General features: G+C 38.7%; 1 protein-coding gene across 1 annotated transcript in view; it reads left to right on the top strand.

Annotated features, from left to right (window-relative positions):
- Positions 1–9,672: 9,672 nt before the first annotated feature.
- The window catches only part of SIPA1L1 (signal induced proliferation associated 1 like 1), a gene marked incomplete at its 5' end in the record, with an annotated part of 75,671 nt that continues 67,190 nt past the window's right edge, over positions 9,673–18,153 (top strand). Inside the window, one exon of the mRNA XM_082484979.1 lies at positions 9,673–11,170. Within this exon, the coding sequence (XP_082341105.1) occupies positions 9,673–11,170 (1,498 nt within the window). The remainder of the gene's footprint in view (positions 11,171–18,153) is intronic.

The raw sequence follows: 18,153 nt of genomic DNA, 5'->3' as shown, positions 1-18,153 counted from the left end.
ATATGTAGTGACTTACTGAATCAGTTGCCCTGCCTTCTATGTGAACAATTTAATTGTCTGAAGAAAAACGTTATTTCGTCTGGCTATAGTTTTTATTTGCATGCATGCGTAAAGTAAGCTTCTGAAAACACAAAACAGAGGGAAGATTGCGCCCAATGTTCAGTTTCCCCCTTTAGGGTGGAGTATATGGGAGAGATGCAGAATACAGGAATCCATCAACATTAGTAAAATACTGGTCTAGATGTTTGCTAACGGTAGTGATTTAGAATCCCTTGCAAATTAATACATAACTAATTTTGAAGCTTGTTCCAGTGAAAGGACACGGGAGTCTGGCTTGTAAATGGGATTGCATGTCTGAGAGTTGAATGATGACAAGCAAAGTATGAAGCTGATGGTCTTAGAGAAAAATGAAAAAAGTGGAAAACATGAAAGTGAAGAGTTGCTGGAAATGATTCGTGCTTTCATATAAAACCTGTTGCTTACGAATTTTTGGTTTTATCTTCTAAGATCAGTATCTAAATAAGAACACGTTTATAACTTATTTTCTCTTTAAACCTTTTCTTTTAACCTACTTTTTTATTAAGGGGGTTTTATATCTTTTAAATCAAGTTCTTTACATTGATATACCAGTATCCTTTTGAGAGCTTAGAAGTATAGCAATACAGAACTTTTAGATTAAAAAACATATTGTTGAAAAGAATATTACTGATTTTTCAGGTTTTTTTCCAAAAGGATTTATAGTGGAAGGCTATGGAGGGTGCAGCTGAGTGCATTTCAATTTGAATGTTCCAGTTGCCCACAATCATTAAAAAAAATAAAAAAAGTCCAAAATATTGTCCAAGTTTTTGCTTACAAGTCTGTATCTTCCTCTCAGGTTTTTAATTTACTTCCTTTCTCGGTGTTGCACACTTGACTGTGTGTGGCAATCTATGGAAGCAGAAGCTGCTATACTACTTGCAAAGATTATTTGAGGATTACATGCTTCCCTATCTGTTCAGACATGTGAACTGTTAAAAAGATCTCTCTCTTCCTCGCTGTAGTCCTCGTATGACTTCACAGTCCGGACTATGATTTTCAGTATCTTTCTTGTTGTGCTGTCTTTACATGACCAAAGTTTGAGTAATCTGAATACCTAATACATTTCTGCTGTGGAGCCTATACTTTTGTCTGTAGTATACTCAACCTTTTGAGTATATATATACTTCCGAGACATAGCATTAACATCTTGTGTGTAAATATATCTAGATATATGTATACAAAACCATGCTTGGTGTATATATACCTACATACAAAAGCAAAACATCTTTTTCAGGGTAAAATACTTTAACTTTGTGTATGCTATTACAAAAGAATACCATTTAGCTAGACCATTTTTTTTATCTGTCTGCTTTCAAATTACTGTATTTCAATAGTAGCTGGAACTTGTTTTTCACTTTACAAACATAGTGCTTGATTTTATCTGTGTAACTTCCAGTTGCTTTCTGTTGTTTTTTTCTAATGTGCAGGAACTGTAATAGACTTGAGTAATCATCTGCTTTGTGTTTTCAGGACATTAGATAACGAAGCAAATTCACTGAACAGCTATTAGTTATTTGGAAGCTTGAAAAAAAAAAAAAAATGCCCATTTGCTTGATAAAGATGCTTAGCTGCCTTTGAGTGGGTTTTGTGGAGGGTGGAAAGTGAGGTCTGAAATTCAAATCGAAGATGTCTGATCTACTCTACTGGGGGCCGCTGCGTGGCAGAAGGTTCCCTGGGTTGAGAAGGAAGGATTGCGGAGGGCAGTAGCTGAGCGTGCCAGCAGCTGGGCTTAGGGTGAAAAGACGGTATGTGTCTGCCTGCTGAGGAGGCCTGGGTCACAGGCGAAGGAGTGGTGGTCATGCAGGAATTGGGACCACCTCGTGTGGACATCTGGTAATAATCTCCCTGCTCCTAATTCTCCTCTCCAGCGCTGCTGCAGCAGCTTTAAAGCAGGAGCAATAGTTGCAGGAGCGTGTTCAGGAATGTGTGTGAGTATGAAATGCTCCCTGCGTGGTTAATATGGGGGTTGCTGTGAATAAAGCCTGTTTATTTTAGGTAAAATTTAACTTTCACTTCTGAAAAGCTGCTTTTGTTTCACCCTTAAACACATGACTGTGTGATCAGTCAACCTATGGAGAAACGTTGCTCTGTGGAGTTTTGGGAGCTAGATGACTTTCATGAAGAGAGCAGTACAGCTCCTTGCAATTCTTTTGCCAAATCGTGAGTTTAGGGAGAAGCAACTGCAGTGATAGAGCAAAGGAATAAAACGGTATTGGGAAAAAATATTTTAAACGCTGCCAAAATGATGGGTTTAGATTTTTTAATAATCCTATTAGAAAATTAGTGACACACTCTTAACACCTGTCATTAAAAAAAAAAATTTACTTAGAGTTGCACTCCAAACTCCTTAGAAGCAACTGGAAGTTTAGAGGTAGTAGGTTACACACCCTCTTTGCCCCTCGTCCAAACTGAGGTCTCTTGCTCAACCCTGATGTTTGCGGGATGTCGTGAGACATGTGGTGATGACTGCCGGCACTAGTGTGCCAAGTGTGGCCGGCAGGAATATGGCCGGCAGTGCAGCACAGAGACCATAGGCTGAGCCTTGACTTTGGGTTGGTACCAAAGTAGTGTTGGAGACAAACTTGTGGCCGGGCTGGAGGAGGAGGGTGGCATACGAGCCTTTCTGCTATGGAAGTATGAGCAAGGATGCAAACCTCAGGAAAGTGCATCCATGGTGCTTACTGTAACGTACGGCAGTTATGCTGAACTGTAGCCATACCAGTATCAGCCCGTTTCCTTTGGGCTTTGTTCTGGGGGCTGTGGGGTTTTTTGGGTTTGGTTTGTGACTATTCATAGGTCAGAGTCTTGCAGTATCAGAAGTTAGTCATTGATTAACTTGGGTGCTTTGTAGATAGGTGACTTTTACAGGAGTCCACACACCAGAGACAGCAGTCTGTCTGTTTCTGGAACCATTACCCAGGAATGCAAAATATCAACAGCTAGGAACTGAAAAAGAAACACAGAAGAGAAGCATCTCTTTAAAAAAGGAAAGGGGGGGGAGGGGTATAAGTGGAACTCTTTTGTAGTTGCTAAAAATTTAATTTCTTAAGAGATGGTATCTGGGAGCTAGAATATTTTACTCTTGTGTTTTGGCACTGGTTTAGAGTTGCTTCCTAGAGAGCAAGCGCTTCTATCAAAAATAAACTATTGCTGTTAACAATCTCATTCCAGGAATAGGATACAGTATAGCGTACAGTAAGACTTGTCAGCGTCTTTTTTTTTTTTTTTTTTCAGATTCTGTAAGTTAGCTTCTAGGAAAGGGATTCTGCATTTAATTAACTGAGTAACACGGGTACAAAAATGGAACACGAGTGTTGAAGTGGGAATGACCACGTGCAGTGCCTTTTCCTGTCTCTCCCTCTCAGTTCAAAGGAGTTCTAAAGGTTTTGCTTCAGCAGCAGTTACTTGTACACTTAAGTACTGTGATATCCTTGTCTTGGTTAATGGTTACAAAAGTGATGTGAAAAAAGAAGGCATAATTCTGGCTTGAGATATTCTAGTGTTTACATCGAGACTAATGAGTGGGAGAAGATAATGGAGCAAAATGTGCTGAAATGCACAGGTAGAGGATTAGTGTCCCCTGCATTCCTAGATCTGTCTCAATTTGGCAGCTTTTGTTATGCTTAATTTACCATCCTGTTATGTCATGAAGGTTTTACCACTGACTGCAAGCAAGTATGATTATTGAGTGCGACTGCATGGTCTTCTGCACAGGGAGGCCAGCTGGTTCAGCGTGCTCTGAGCTGACCCATGGTTTATAACCGTGGTTAGCGGGGCTCAAAACCTGAGCGAGCAAATTCTGCCGAGTGCCACAGTGCATGAGCTCAACCTCGGCGCCCTTCTCGAATGGCCGCACGCCCTCCAGTTGTTTCACCGTGTGGCAGAGCAAGCTTGTGTTTGCCTGTAGAAAGGCATTACTTCAAAGAGTGCAGAAACAGATCATAGTAATTCACATTAATTACTATTGCATCTTAAAATCAGTGTAACCTTGCCTAAGTTCATATGTTTTAGTGTGAGCTACTTCAGCAGGGAACGAAATTAAGAATAAAGCACTATTAAATCACAGCAGATCAGTGCAGTTGATCGTTGTGTATATAGCAACAGATGGCACTCTGCTTCCTTAGAGCAAAGATTCTCTTCTGAGGTTTAGGGAGCAAGGAAACATTCAAAGAAAAAAGGCAGAAACACAGACTTGCTTACGTGTAGATCAGTGGCAAATTTTGTAGATAACAAATTGGGGAGGTGGGGGAAGAGAATGAAAAGTTATCCATCTTTCATCCTATGCGAAGCTGGCAATTGTCACATTCAGTTAACACAAAACCAGGAATTCCTCTAAGTGTAACAAAAATAAAACTGATAAGCTAGTAAAATACCAAACGCTATTCTTCAAATAGCCTTTCAGTTCGTAAAAACTTCCTCTGAGAGACGAATCTTCAATTATAATGATGACAGTAATCCTGGGAAGAAAAGGATAAAGTTAATAATAGGTAACCACATAAAGCCAAATATTTCTAAAGATTAAATTGAGTTTTTCTCCTCTGAGGAATTAATTTTATGAAATTAGGCATTATTTTGTACATATAATAGCTTAATTGGCAGATAAATGAATGTTCCTCCCCCAGGATTTGATCTGTGTAATTCAGGTAAGAATATAAGACACAAATAGATCAAGCTTTCCTACATAAAATATTTTTCATTGTTCTCATTTATTTTTCAGGTTTCAGAGGAGCTACTAGTTTTCAGGTTTTATGGCAATGCCAGTTCTTTTTGTAGTAAAAGTTAACACAAGTTACCGTCAGTAGCGTGTGTTTGTTGCAGAGTTTCCTGGTTGGCTAACCTTCAGTAAACCCTGTGGAATAGAGATGACTTCATTTACATTTTTAAAAACTACTTGCTGTAAAATGCTATTAATTGCTCCTTATCCTACAGTTTTCAGTATTTTAAAATATCCCTGGTAAGATGTTGCATTTACGACCACCTACTATATTTTCTTGTTTTGGCTGGGGGGTTGAGAGAGGGGTTATGGAGACTTGGCAAAAGTGAGACTTTTCTAGAATTTGAAAACTGGTTCCCTCATTCCCAAATTTTTAATTATAAAATGACACATTTTAATGAGGGCTGATGGTGAAATATGAAGTCTTTCCTCTGGAATATTATGCATCATAAATAATTTGGTGCCCCCAAATCAATCTCTGTCAACATCTGAGTATTAGGATCATTAGCATCCATGATCCTATAGTCTGAAGTCTCAGCATGTTCACAGCAGAGAAGAGTAATTACTAAGTCCTTCAAGTAAGACTCAGTTGTGGCGAAAGTCACTACTTTGTAAGGAAAACCAGCATGATCTCGCATAACTAAGCATAGGAAAAACTGTAATAGAAGGTCTATGAATTTTGATGCATCAGGTTTGATCTCCTTTTTTCCATTCATCTAAACTAGTAGATGTTGAGTTACATTATTTGGCTATCTGAATCCAAGATAGAGACTGCTTAGTGTGCTGTAGTTGGGTTTCTTTACTATCCTGAGCTGATTTGAGCGAGACGCTTCTTAATCACTGCTTATATTTGCTTCTTTGTAATCCAAAGGCCTCTAGACAAAATCTTGCCTGATAGGTCTCTCTCATTTTCCTGGTGGCTAACTTCAGTCATCTGTTGACTTACCTTACTTAACTGTCTTGGGATTCATGTACAAGGACCGTTCAGTTTGAACAGAATTTTCCTTTGTCCAATGGCTGTAACCCCAGTTTTGGAGGAGAGAGCAAAGTTCATGAAAGAGGTATAAATAGAAAGGTAAAGAATGAAAACAGGTTTGCTTATCCTCAATTTAAAATGAGCTGCAGATGCAAAATACTCCAGTACTGGTAAAAAATAATAAATAAACTTTGTCCTAAGGATTTGAGGCCCATTTTGAACAGATCCTTGGCTTGCTCTACTAGCAACTGCATTCGATCTGATAAGCAGATCACTGGTTTTCCAAGCTTGATCTCTTAACTCATTTTTAATTGAGATAATCAGTACTAAATTTAAATGTACCTCTTCTAGAAGTTTTTGCATTTGGTTTTCATTTATGGCTTTTTATGTGTAGGACTTCATCTGAATATTTTCTTGCTTCCTCAAGAAGTTCAGATGAATTGGAGAAGCATACGTTACCTTGGTTATGCTAGTTTGTCCTCACCATAGTCTGTTCATATTGATATTCATAGCTCTACCTTGAATTGTATTTTTTTTATATTGAAATAGTAACAAAATAAGAATTGTTGCTCTTCACAATTACTGCTGTCATCTTTAGAAGTAGGTACAATACTGCCTATTTTGTAGTTGTACCTAATTTTAATATGCTACCTATTTTGTGTTAGCAGTTCTGCTACTTAGTATTTAACTTTCTGCAGGTTTTCTGGTTAATAATATCATCTGGTTATTGGTAACTGATGGTCATTTTAAATCAACCATGATTCACCCTGTCTTTCATGCTGTCATGTTTTGCAAGTAATGAATATGAGAAAATGTTAAAGTACAGATTGCTGTTATTGTTCCTTTTCCATTAAATCCAGTGACCAGTGTACTCAGGACCTATACTTTTGGAGTTTTTAATATTATTAAATATAATGCTCTCAATTTATTTTGGTTGGAGCTAATCAAACCTTTTGGATCAGGTCTCAAATTAGACAGGGGGATAGGAAAGGCGAGGGAAACAACAACAGACGGGTAGTTACAGTCTCCACAACAGTTGACTTAGGTGATTTATTTAATATAGAAAAAGGTACAGGCAAAGGTGGAATTTGGTTCTTCAGAGTATGATGTCAACTATAGCCTTAATCATTTATTGCCTGTATTGCAGCTGCTACAGCATATGACGTAGGACAGTTGCAAAAACCTGCAGAACATGAAACAGCTGATCCCCAGAGTGAGACATCCTTAATGCTGAGTCAGGAACAGAGAAATTATTTCCTTTGGAAAATGTACTGTGTGGTCATGTAACTAATGACTGTACCATACATACAACAGGTCAAAAATGAATTCAACAGAGCACTTATATAGCCATATAATCATATATAAAAAACTATCTTTATTAAGGATGGTTGTCCCTGAAATTTTTAAAGAGAAAAACAAAAAGGGGGGGGGGGGGAGAGATTCGAGGACGGGACGGGACACCTGGTACCATTTGGATGCTTATATGGTTAACACCAGGCTTGAAAATTTTTTAGAGCTACTGCATGAACTTCTGCACTTGAGTTAATGAAAAATTTGTACTAGTAGGTTATCTGTTTCTGTAAGGACCAGCACTTAAGGGGGAGGAGATGTATAGTTTGCTTTCAGAGATATTGATGGTGGAAGAGCAATGGTGAGGCACAGAAATCTTGGGTTTCGTTGCAGGCTGTGAAGAGGAGTGTGTGGTAGTGGTCACTTGTGCTTCTCCATGTTTTGTGTTCCACCCTCAGCTAGACTCTTCCTTCGCTATCCCTTTTACCCTGTCTTCTTCCTGCCCTAAATCCTTATCAGTTTTCATTCTATTTTCTTTCCGTTCTCCCTATAAAAGCAAGCCTATATAGCTCTTTAGAAAGGGCTCTGCAACGTTCCCATTTCATAGAGTTTATTGCACAAATGATATTTGCTGTGGCACTGTTAAAAAGCACAGACAGAACATTAGGTTATATGGTGGCTCACTGTGTTTGCATTTTTTTCTTCCTTGATCCGGTTTGTGCATGAAGTTGTTTCACCAGCTTGACCAGTTCTTAGACTGGAGAGTTTTTGAAATTTGTAGAAAGTTACAGCTGAAAATTCAGTAGTTTTGCAGCAGCTGCACGGATAGACTGCTTTTCTAGTTATTCTAATTACATAGGTAGAAAAAACCCTATTGTTTCAGCAGTGTCATTGTAGCAGAATTACAAGGAAAGTAACTGCTTATGTAAATAGCTGTGCAAATACAATAGTGCCCTAGATCACTTGCACCGCTCTTGTTAATGTGTGATGCAGTCAGCTTGCATTTTAAGTATTCCTCATGTGTTCAGCTATATATAAATAGCAGCTCTTTCAAAGAGGTGCTGTCTATGGCGAGTGAAGTTAAAACATGCCTCCTTTGGAGGCAGAAAGTGCCCTGGCTTGATATTTAATTAGTGTGGAGTAAAGTAGTCTATAGTTTTGAGAAGAGACTGTACTAGTTTCCCTGGAAGCATCAGAAAGCCTTGATTCGTAGACAATACTGTATTGTCAACGCGGTGCTGGTTCAGCAGCATCTCTCTGCACGCATTTGGCAAATATTTAAAGGCCACGTTTTGTGTAACTGGTTCAACCTTTGAAAATTACTAACTTCTTTGTGTTAAAGGATGTACACAGCAGTGCAAGATTTTATCGTGACAGTCTCATGCTTTTGTCTTCTACCAGCAAGGATGTATTTGTGGATTACTTTTTTTTTTTTTTTAGCTTCTCAAAGGGTAGTACACTAACTGCTTTATAATCACTTTGGTACTGATGAGGTATGGGAAAGCATTTAATTTCTATGGCTTTGTAAAGCTGGATCATACAGGAGCTGTGGCAGACAATATTTTGTTAGCTGGGGAAATAGAAATAAATGGCACTTTTCATATCAAGTTATTTAAAAGTATGTGTTTATATGTGTTGTGAAATCTAGACAGAGGGTATACATGTTTTCTGAACTATCCAGCTAATCTGCAAATAAAACTATGCAAAACACAGAATAAATGTTACTGACAGCCATTCTCTCTATTATAATTTTGTAATCTTTTTGCTAATTAGCTTCCTTCCTTTTTTTTGTTAGCATGTCATAGTTATTTACATTAATGGAAAAGTTGAATAGGCATTGTTAATACCTAATTGCAACCAAGGATGTATGACTTGTAAATGGTAAATTCTTTAAAGCATTTATAAACAAAATTTGGAGTTCTGATATGGCTCCTCTATAGTTTTTGCAGGAAATGTAAGCTGTATGTGTCCTTCAGCTGAGGAAATGAGCTCCCTACTAGTGCTTTGTAAAACCGTCCACTAACCTAAATAAAAAGTATCGCTGTTCAGTTCATAAGGAAAAAACTGTATTTAGGTGTGAAATCCAAATGTAAAAGTATTTTTTCAGAAGGCAAACCAACAATGTCTAGAAAATTCTTCAACATCATATAACACAACTCTGCATTTCTGAGATTATGATCAATGAGATTTAAAAGAAATATTAATTGTGTGTAATAATTACTTCGACAGTTTCAGTTACAAAAAAGATATATATGAAATCATTAATGTTTTCGTCTCCCTTTTTCTCTTCTAGGCTTAAAAGAACCACAAGCAATTGGATTACAACTCTGACATTTTGGAGCACAAGTGATGTTAAAACAATTTGAATGTATGGGAGCATGGCTACTTCTTAAAATGCAAAAGTTAAAGGAAAATATTGATTATCAAAACCTGCTGAATATCGGAATTTTCTAGACATCCTGCACTTAAACATCCTTAAATGTCCATGATTGAGATCTCATGCAACCATTGCATATTTTGGAGACTATTCTCCAAAAGAGAACTGGGCATTTAAAAAGCAGAAATGAGTGTGTTTTCTCTTGGAACTTACTAAGGTTGAGCATACTGAAAGATCATGACCAGCTTGAAGCGGTCCCAGACCGAAAGGGCTGTTGCCACTGGGGTATCAGTCGGAACAGATGGCACCTCAAAAGTCCACTCGGATGACTTTTATATGAGGCGCTTTAGGTCACAGAACGGCAGCTTAGGATCTGCAGTCATGGCGCCAGTTGGACCTCCTCGGAATGAAAGTTCCCATCACATTACCTCTACTCCTGGAGTCCCTAAAATGGGGGTCAGGGCAAGGATTGCTGATTGGCCCCCAAGGAAGGAGAACATCAAGGAAGCAAGCAGATCTAGTCAAGATATTGAAACATCAAGTTGCCTTGACAGCATGTCTTCTAAAAGCAGTCCTGGGAGTCAGGGAAGCTCTGTTAACCTGAATGCTAGTGATTCTGTCATGTTAAAGAGCATCCAGAGCACACTTAAAAGCAAGACCAGACAATCCGAGAATCTAGACTCCAGATTTCTTACACCTGATGGCTATCCCAGTTCCCCAAGGAAAGCTCTTCGTAGAATAAGACAGCGCAGCAACAGTGACATTACCATAAGTGAGCTTGATGTGGATAGTTTTGATGAATGTATTTCACCCACTTTTAAATCTGGACCATCTCTGCACAGGGAGTATGGCAGCACATCTTCCATAGATAAGCAGGGAACTTCAGGGGAAAGTTTTTTTGACTTATTGAAGGGCTATAAAGATGAAAAGTCTGATCAGAGAAGCCCAGCCACAGCTAAGCTCAGTGACCTCCTGATTGCCAGTGGAAGCAAGGGTTCAGGATTCTCTCTAGATGTGATAGATGGACCTATTACTCAAAGGGAAAACCTGAGACTCTTTAAGGAAAGGGAGAAGCCGCTCAAGAGACGCTCAAAATCAGAGACAGGAGATTCATCCATTTTTCGTAAGCTGCGCAATGCCAAAGGTGAAGGGGAGCTTGGGAAGTCTTCAGATCTTGAAGATAACAGGTCAGAAGATAGCATCAAGCCTTGGACTTGTCCGAAGTGTTTTGCTCATTATGATGTACAGAGTATTTTATTTGATTTAAATGAAGCAGCGATCAACAGGCATAATGTTATTAAAAGGAGGAACACAACCACAGGTGCATCTGCTGCTGCTGTAGCATCACTTGTCTCTGGACCCTTGTCCCATTCTGCAAGTTTCAATTCTCCAATGGGCAGTACTGAAGACCTGAATTCGAAAGGAAGTCTCAATATGGACCAGGGGGATGATAAAAGCAATGAACTTGTGATGAGTTGTCCTTATTTTCGTAATGAGATTGGTGGGGAAGGGGAGAGGAAGATCAGCCTTTCCAAATCTAATTCAGGTTCCTTCAGTGGATGTGAAAGTGCCTCGTTTGAGTCGACTCTGAGTTCTCATTGCACAAATGCCGGAGTAGCAGTTCTGGAAGTTCCCAAGGAGAATCTGATTTTGCATCTAGACAGAGTGAAAAGATACATCGTTGAACACGTAGACCTTGGTGCATATTATTATCGAAAATTCTTCTATCAGAAAGGTAGGTAAATTTTATTTCGCCTTGTGTTTTAGTAATGATATGTTTTACCAACATATAAAATTCAGCTGATGTAATATAGTATTTGCAAGAATTATGTATGTTTTTAGTCATCGGTGCTTCAACATGGTGTATTTTACCAATCAGTAAGTGCCTTGTCCAATAGTTTTTGCAGCATTGGAGTTAAAAACTCTTACACATAACAGTTAGCAGTAGCTACAAATGATAAACGTCTTGAAACACAGCTTTGGTATCCATGGGAGCGGGCAGGGGTTGGCCCTTGAAAGATTATAAAAGAAAATAAAACCCTAAAATATAAGCACTTTCTTCCCTCCACACCAAGACTTGATGTACTGAGGATATAGCAGAATAGCTTGGAAATTTAGCGTTTAAAATAATCTTTGGACATTTTAGTATCTTAATAATCCATTTCAAAAGGTGTGGGGGGGTGTTACTTACTTTAAGTCAAGAATATCATATAAATAAAGATGAAAATCTGTCTCACTATTTTCGTTATAGCCATCATTCTAGAAAGCAATTTCTAATTTGTCAAATTCTGCAGAAAGAAACTATCACTGTATATACATAACTATAGGCACACACATATGTTGCAATGACAACAATGTATCTGAAAAAACAGGATACACTTATCACATGGTCCTACTGAAACCAAGGATTATAATTTCCATTGAAGGTATGCAGGAAAAAAAAAACACCACCCAGATCAAAGCTTTTTGACCTATAGAAACAAGCAAAACCCAAACATTACCCAGATACTCCTCTCACCAAAATGATGCTGACACCGCAAGATGCACACCTCTCTGTCTATTCTTCCTGATCCTGAAAACAATCAAAAATGAATGCAGACCAAAGTCCTTTAAAGTTTGAGTTCTCTCTGCAGGATTGTGTGCCTTTCTATGGTATCTCCTGATGGATAGAGTTGGTCTAACGACTGACCTGAGGAGTGCTTGTTCCTTGGCTACCAATAATCAGGAATGGGTTTCGTCTCTTTAGTGAAAGCAGCTTAAAAGAGCTTGTTTCCTGCAGGTTACGGTAACAGGGATGCCTGATTAAAATAAGGGGATGATCAGTTCAAAAAAACTTCAGCTTGTTAACGATGTGTAACAGATAATAAACTCATCTGCTGTTTTTCCCTTGCTTTGAAATACATCCATCTCTTGCCTCTTCTCCCCTGCATTGTCCCTTGGTTGGGTGGCTTTTGTCAAACTTTCCGGAGTCTCCTCTTTCTAGGGCTGAGAGGTAGGCTTTGCTGCATGGTTTTTGAGAGTGCTGATCCCCGTCCTTTGGAAAAAAAGGAGTGAGGGAAAATACTGGTTTTCTGAGAACAGTACGACAGATGCACAATGTAGGATGAGGTATGTTTGGAGAGGAGAGCCTGAGATTAGATACCTTTGCCTGCAATTACTTTCCTAACTGTCTCCCTCTGGAACAATTTGATTCCTTATCACTCTGGTGAGTTTTGCAATCAGCAACTAAAGGTGCAGTTTCATGTTACAGCTGACCTCATCTAACAGCTTTTCAGCACTTTATTCCTCACCCTTCCTTGTACCAGTTCTCTTGTTTTCTGAAAACTTGATAAGCCAGTTCAGTTCACTAACCAAGCAGAAATCTTGCCATCGCAGTGAATTTGCTTTTTATTGCTTGGTTATTTCTCTCCAGTTTAATGGGTGAAATCAGTTTTCCTTGCAGACAGAGAAGTGCCAAAGCCTGGTGTCAGGTAAGCAATGAGAGTGAGCAGCGGAAGAGGAAGGAGGTGTGAGCAACAGCAATTTATTAGTTTGCCTTGTTCTTAAGGGAAATCACACCCTCATGCTACTACAGTGCCAGTCACCATTATAGCTCCTTTTCTTTCCAGTCGTAATTAAGATGAATTAGATAAAACCAACATAACCTAGTCCTATAAGGGGTATTGGTGAGGGGTAACGAGATATAAGTGTCAGTGTGTGTATGGAGCAGGTTTAGAGGGAGAGAAGCAGCTGTGATTTTTTTTTTTTTTTTTTTTTTCTTAAGCCCTGAAACTGGATTTTAATTTCACTGTGCTTGTGTTTAGTCCAGCAAGCGAGAGCCAGGGGCATTGTTCCCAACAGAGATTTTTGTCTGAAAAGAGGTGTACTTCAGAAGCCTCATCAGATATGCCCAGACCCCACAGCTCTACAAGTACCAAACGCCTATTGTTGAACACTCAGTGCATCGTCTTTCCCCAAGCAAACTTAGACTAATCTGAAAGAGGTGGGATAGTGATAAAACCTAAAGCAGCATTATAGGAAAAAAATTAAGGAAGACAGTTCTAACTGAGAGTTTTTATTACATGAAGCAAGTAATGATGCAGAACCTTCCTTGTTTGACGAGGAGGTTGGATCTCTGTGATGTTAGGAATGGAATAGACAGTAATGAAAGTTTCGGTGGGATCAGCTAGTCAAGTCAGCAAGCCTTGGTTAATTTTATAGTCTTAAAATATGAAGCAAATTCTGATTCAGCAACAATAACTTTTAAAGATCTCAAACCAAGAGAATTTCATAGAATCGGAGAACTACTGAAGTAATCCTAAAGCTTGTAAAGAATAAAAAGTGATGACCCATAGAATTGTAATCCTTTAGTTTGTTTTCATTCCAACTAGAAATAAAAAAGCAGGTAATTTGGGACTATATCAACAAAGAACTGCCAGTTAAAGATCATTAATGATGCCAGTCAGCATGATTTAATGAAAAGTAGGTCTCATCACAAAAAAAAAAGTCACATTGTTAATCTTTTGTGTCTTAGAAAAAAAGAAAAAGAGTGAAAGCCATTGCATTGTTATAGTTCATTTTAATTTCTCCAAGGTAATTTAGTGAGACGCTGATGGTGATGTGACTGAAATCTTTAATTATAGGGAATTAAAAATTTGTTTCCATCAGCTTGTCGAAGTGCTGCTTAGAAAAGAGAGCATATCGCTCCAGAGGAGCAGTCTATTCTCTGTCCCCGCAGTTGTGTCTGAAAAATATGGTTATGGAAAGAACCAAGAGCATCCCTTTAGTTTCAGTCATCATCAGGCAATAGTTGCTAACGTCGTTACCATTTAGAACAAATTTGAGTTACTGGCTTAGAATGAAAGACTTGACTGAGAAGTAAATAGTTTCCTGAGTTGGTTTTATAACGAACGAGCTGTTGGTCAGCTTTCCTTTAACTGTTGGCAGCCACTAAAAACCCCCTTTGCTCTAATGCTTTGAATTGCTGCATATTCTATCCCCAAATCAGTACCTTTCAAGTATGTGGCTAGACGTACAGAAAATTTACAGTTAACAGTCTGGTTATGAGCAACAGTCTGAAGACATTATAGGACTGAGCTCTAAAAATGCTGCCCTCTTGTTTCCAGAGAACTGCTATACAGAGTTTTCCAGTGCTGTAAATGCTGCGGTAGGATTAGAGGAAAATGCTTGATGCAGAGTTTCATTCTGAAGCAAAATGTTTGTGATTTTTTACTTCTACTCTGATTACACATAATGCATCAATTGAACGTGATATGCAAAGGTAAATATGGTAAAAGCGCACAAAACCCCTCCTTGCTCAAAATCAAGTCCATTTACTTGGATTTCCTTTGCAAGGGAAACTTGTAAGTATCTGCCAGGAAAATTAGTGTTTTCACTTAAATTCTTTCACTGGAAGTGTCTTTTGAATTATACGATAAATATATAAGTATTTTTAAAAGTATGTATAATCTGGTTAATGACCAGGTACAAGCAATTAATGATTTCTTTTTGACATGGATTTATAAATTAATTTATGGCTGTTGCTAGTTGTCTTCTGAATGTCTTTTAAAATACTGTTGACAAATTATTTAATGAAATAATGACAAGCTTGAGAAATGTTGCTTTCAATGAGGTTCTGTGTGGGGTGGAGGAAAAAGCTGTCTTCTATGCTATTCACTTTTGGCATAAAATTCTTGAATTGCAGTTGTGAAGTAGCCCTTGCTTTTACAATCGAACTCCTAATTAACTACCTTTAGATTGGATATTAAGCTTTGTGCACTGAAATTCTACTACTGCTTTTCCTGCTATAGGAAAGAGAAAATGATTGGATGCAAGGAAATTCAGGATATAGTGGAAAATCAGGTAGAGATGCAAGAAACTACCACAGGGAAAAGTAGTCAGATACGAGGGTATATACTGGAGCCTGCAGAATGAATACAGAGGCGGGGTGGAGGAGGAGAAAGAGAATAAAGGCAAAGGTAAAGAATGGACCACCCTATAGTAAATGTTAATAGAGAAGAGGACATTGTGAAGAGAGGACTGAGGAGATGCATAGGAGAACTAGAAAGACAACTGCCCACTGTAGAGTGAAGAGAAGAGAATAAAAGACATTTCCTATTAGCAGAGAAGTGTAAAATTCCACACCTTATGCATTTTTCCAAATAAATAGGAGCTAGATAAAAAGCTTAATCGAACAATACAGAATTGTATACGTATTTTCCTGCAGCTTCAAACGTTCCTCTTACCAGCCTTCCTAAATGTGTTTTCAAGATGTAGAATAATGTCTCCTCAGAAAATTCTCTATCTGAATTGCGGGCTGGACTGGTTACAAGATACACAAATTTTATCATCTGTGCAGTTGTCAGTACAGAAAACTAATATAAATTTCAGACCCTCTTAGTATGTACTACCAGCATATATTTTTTTCTTTAAAATGTTCTATAAGCAAAGTTACACCAACGTTTTTAAGTCACTAAGCAGTTTACTGTGGAGATGGCCAAGCTATCTCAGGTTTTGGAAGCTGTGTGATATGCTGATAGAAAATTGCTCTCACGTTCTCAATGACCGTGCTTCTGCATTGACCATCTCCGCATAAACTGTTTGGTGAGCTATAACCATCCTGAAAAAAGCAAGTTACTTAATGGAGGAAGAAGAAAAGTTAAGGTGCTAATAAGATGGTTTGGGTTTTTAAACAACAGAAGATCTCTGTGGCATTTACAGGGCTCTTATCAGTGGAGTAATATAAAGATTTAATTAGGCTTATGTGGATGGTCTAATTTATTCGTAATTTCCCCACTCATGACTAATTCAGTCACCCAAAACTTACGCCAATATTTACAGGATATTCCACAAGATATAAAAAGAATTTTGAATCTTAATTACCTCTGTGCAGAGTATTGGCTTTTGATGACTTGCAGAGGAATTTGGTAGAATGCAAGCTTTATAATGCTGTGAGCATGTTTCTTTTATGTCTTGCATGCTCTGAAATCTTAAATGGAAAACATTGAGGAAAGGGTAATAAAGTACCAGATACTAGGGAATAAAATAGAGCCCCCAAGGGCTTATAGGGGTGGACAGCTGTGTGAAGGCCAAGGTGTAATTCTAGGGCACAAGTAAGCTCACAAGCAGAGAGCACCTACTTGAAAAGCATTTAGTGTGTTGGAGGAAAGTATAGCAAGAATCAGTAAGTGTAATTTTTAAAAGAAATAGAATAAAAAATGAGGCACTCAAATTTTAACACCGAAAGTGATTATTCGTTGGGAAAAATGACTGACATTGCTTTGAATGGAGTGTATTTCAATATCTATTTTTAGTATCTTTAACGATGCAGTTCTTGATGATGATGATGATATTTTACATTTTATCTCTCTAGCTCATATTAGACTGCTCTTAAAAGTTCTTGGTTTAAAGTTCTGGTTGTTTTAAGAATAACAAGTAATCAGTATATAGTAATTCAGGCAGTATGGTTACATTTCCTTTCAGGCCAGTTACATCTCTTTCATTCCACTGAATTTCACATTTCTTCTTTGAATTGTTGAATTTTCAGATAGCTCTAACTTTCTATTTTTGTGCATGTATAAATTCATTCATATATGCAGATATGCAATGTATGGAGAGTGATAATATAGGACTTATTTTTCTTGTAAAATGCTTGACTTCTATTTTTCAACAGTTTCTCATAAATTTCCCTTTCAGGTATGGTATGTTTAACTTCAGTTGTTGTCACTTGAGATATGTGCAAGGTATACATTAACAACAATGGGAGGCCTAAGGAGATTCTCCATCCTTTATTGGATGTGGGGGGAAACATAGTGACCAAGGATGAGGAAAAGGCTGAGGTACATAATGTCTTCTTTGCCACAGTCTTTAATAGTAAGACCAGTTGTTCTCTGGGTATCCAGCCTCCTGAGCTGGGAGACAGGGACAGGGAGCAGGATGAAGCCCCCATAATCCAGGGGGAAATGGTTAGTGACCTGCTACACACACTAGTCTATGGGGCCGGATGGGATCCACCCAAGGGTACTGAGGGACCTGGCAGAACTGCTCACCAAGCCACTTTACATCATTTATCAGCAGTCCTGGATAACCAAGGAGGTCCCAGTTGACTGGAAGTTAGCAAATGTGATGCCTATCTACAAGAAGGGCAGGAAGGAGGATTGGGGAATTACAGGCCTGCCAGACTGACCTCAGTGCTGGGGAAGGTTATGGAGCAGATCATGATTGCCATCACAAGGCACGTACAGGACAACCAGATGATCAGGCCCAGTCAGCATGGTTTTATGAAAGGCAGGTCCTGCTTGACTAACCTGATCTCCATGTATGACAGGATGACCTGCTTAGTGGATGAGGGAGACACTGTGGATGTTGTCTACCTAGACTTTAGTAAAGCCTTTGACACCATTTCCTGCAGCATTCTCCTGGAGAAAAGGGCTGCTCATGGCTTGGACAGGTGCGATCTTTCCTGAGTAAAAAACTGGCTGGATGGCTGTGCCCAGAGTGTGGTGGTGAATCAAGTTGGCAGCCAGTCACAAGTGGTGTTCCCTAGGGCTCAGTATTGGGGCCAGTTCTCTTTAATGTCTTTATCAACGATCTGGATGAGGGGATTGAGTGCACTCTTAGTAAGTTTGCAGATGACACCAAATTGGGTGGGTGTCTTGATCTGCTTGAGGGTAGGAAGACTCTACAGGGAGGGTCTCAACAGGCTGGATCGATGGGCTGGGGCCCATGGTATGAGGTCCA

Source organism: Vanellus vanellus (genome assembly GCF_965231255.1).
Source record: "Vanellus vanellus genome assembly, chromosome: 6".
Taxonomy (NCBI): Eukaryota; Metazoa; Chordata; class Aves; order Charadriiformes; family Charadriidae; genus Vanellus; species Vanellus vanellus.
Note: the sequence above shows the minus strand (reverse complement) of the source record. Positions and strands in the feature narration are given on the sequence as shown.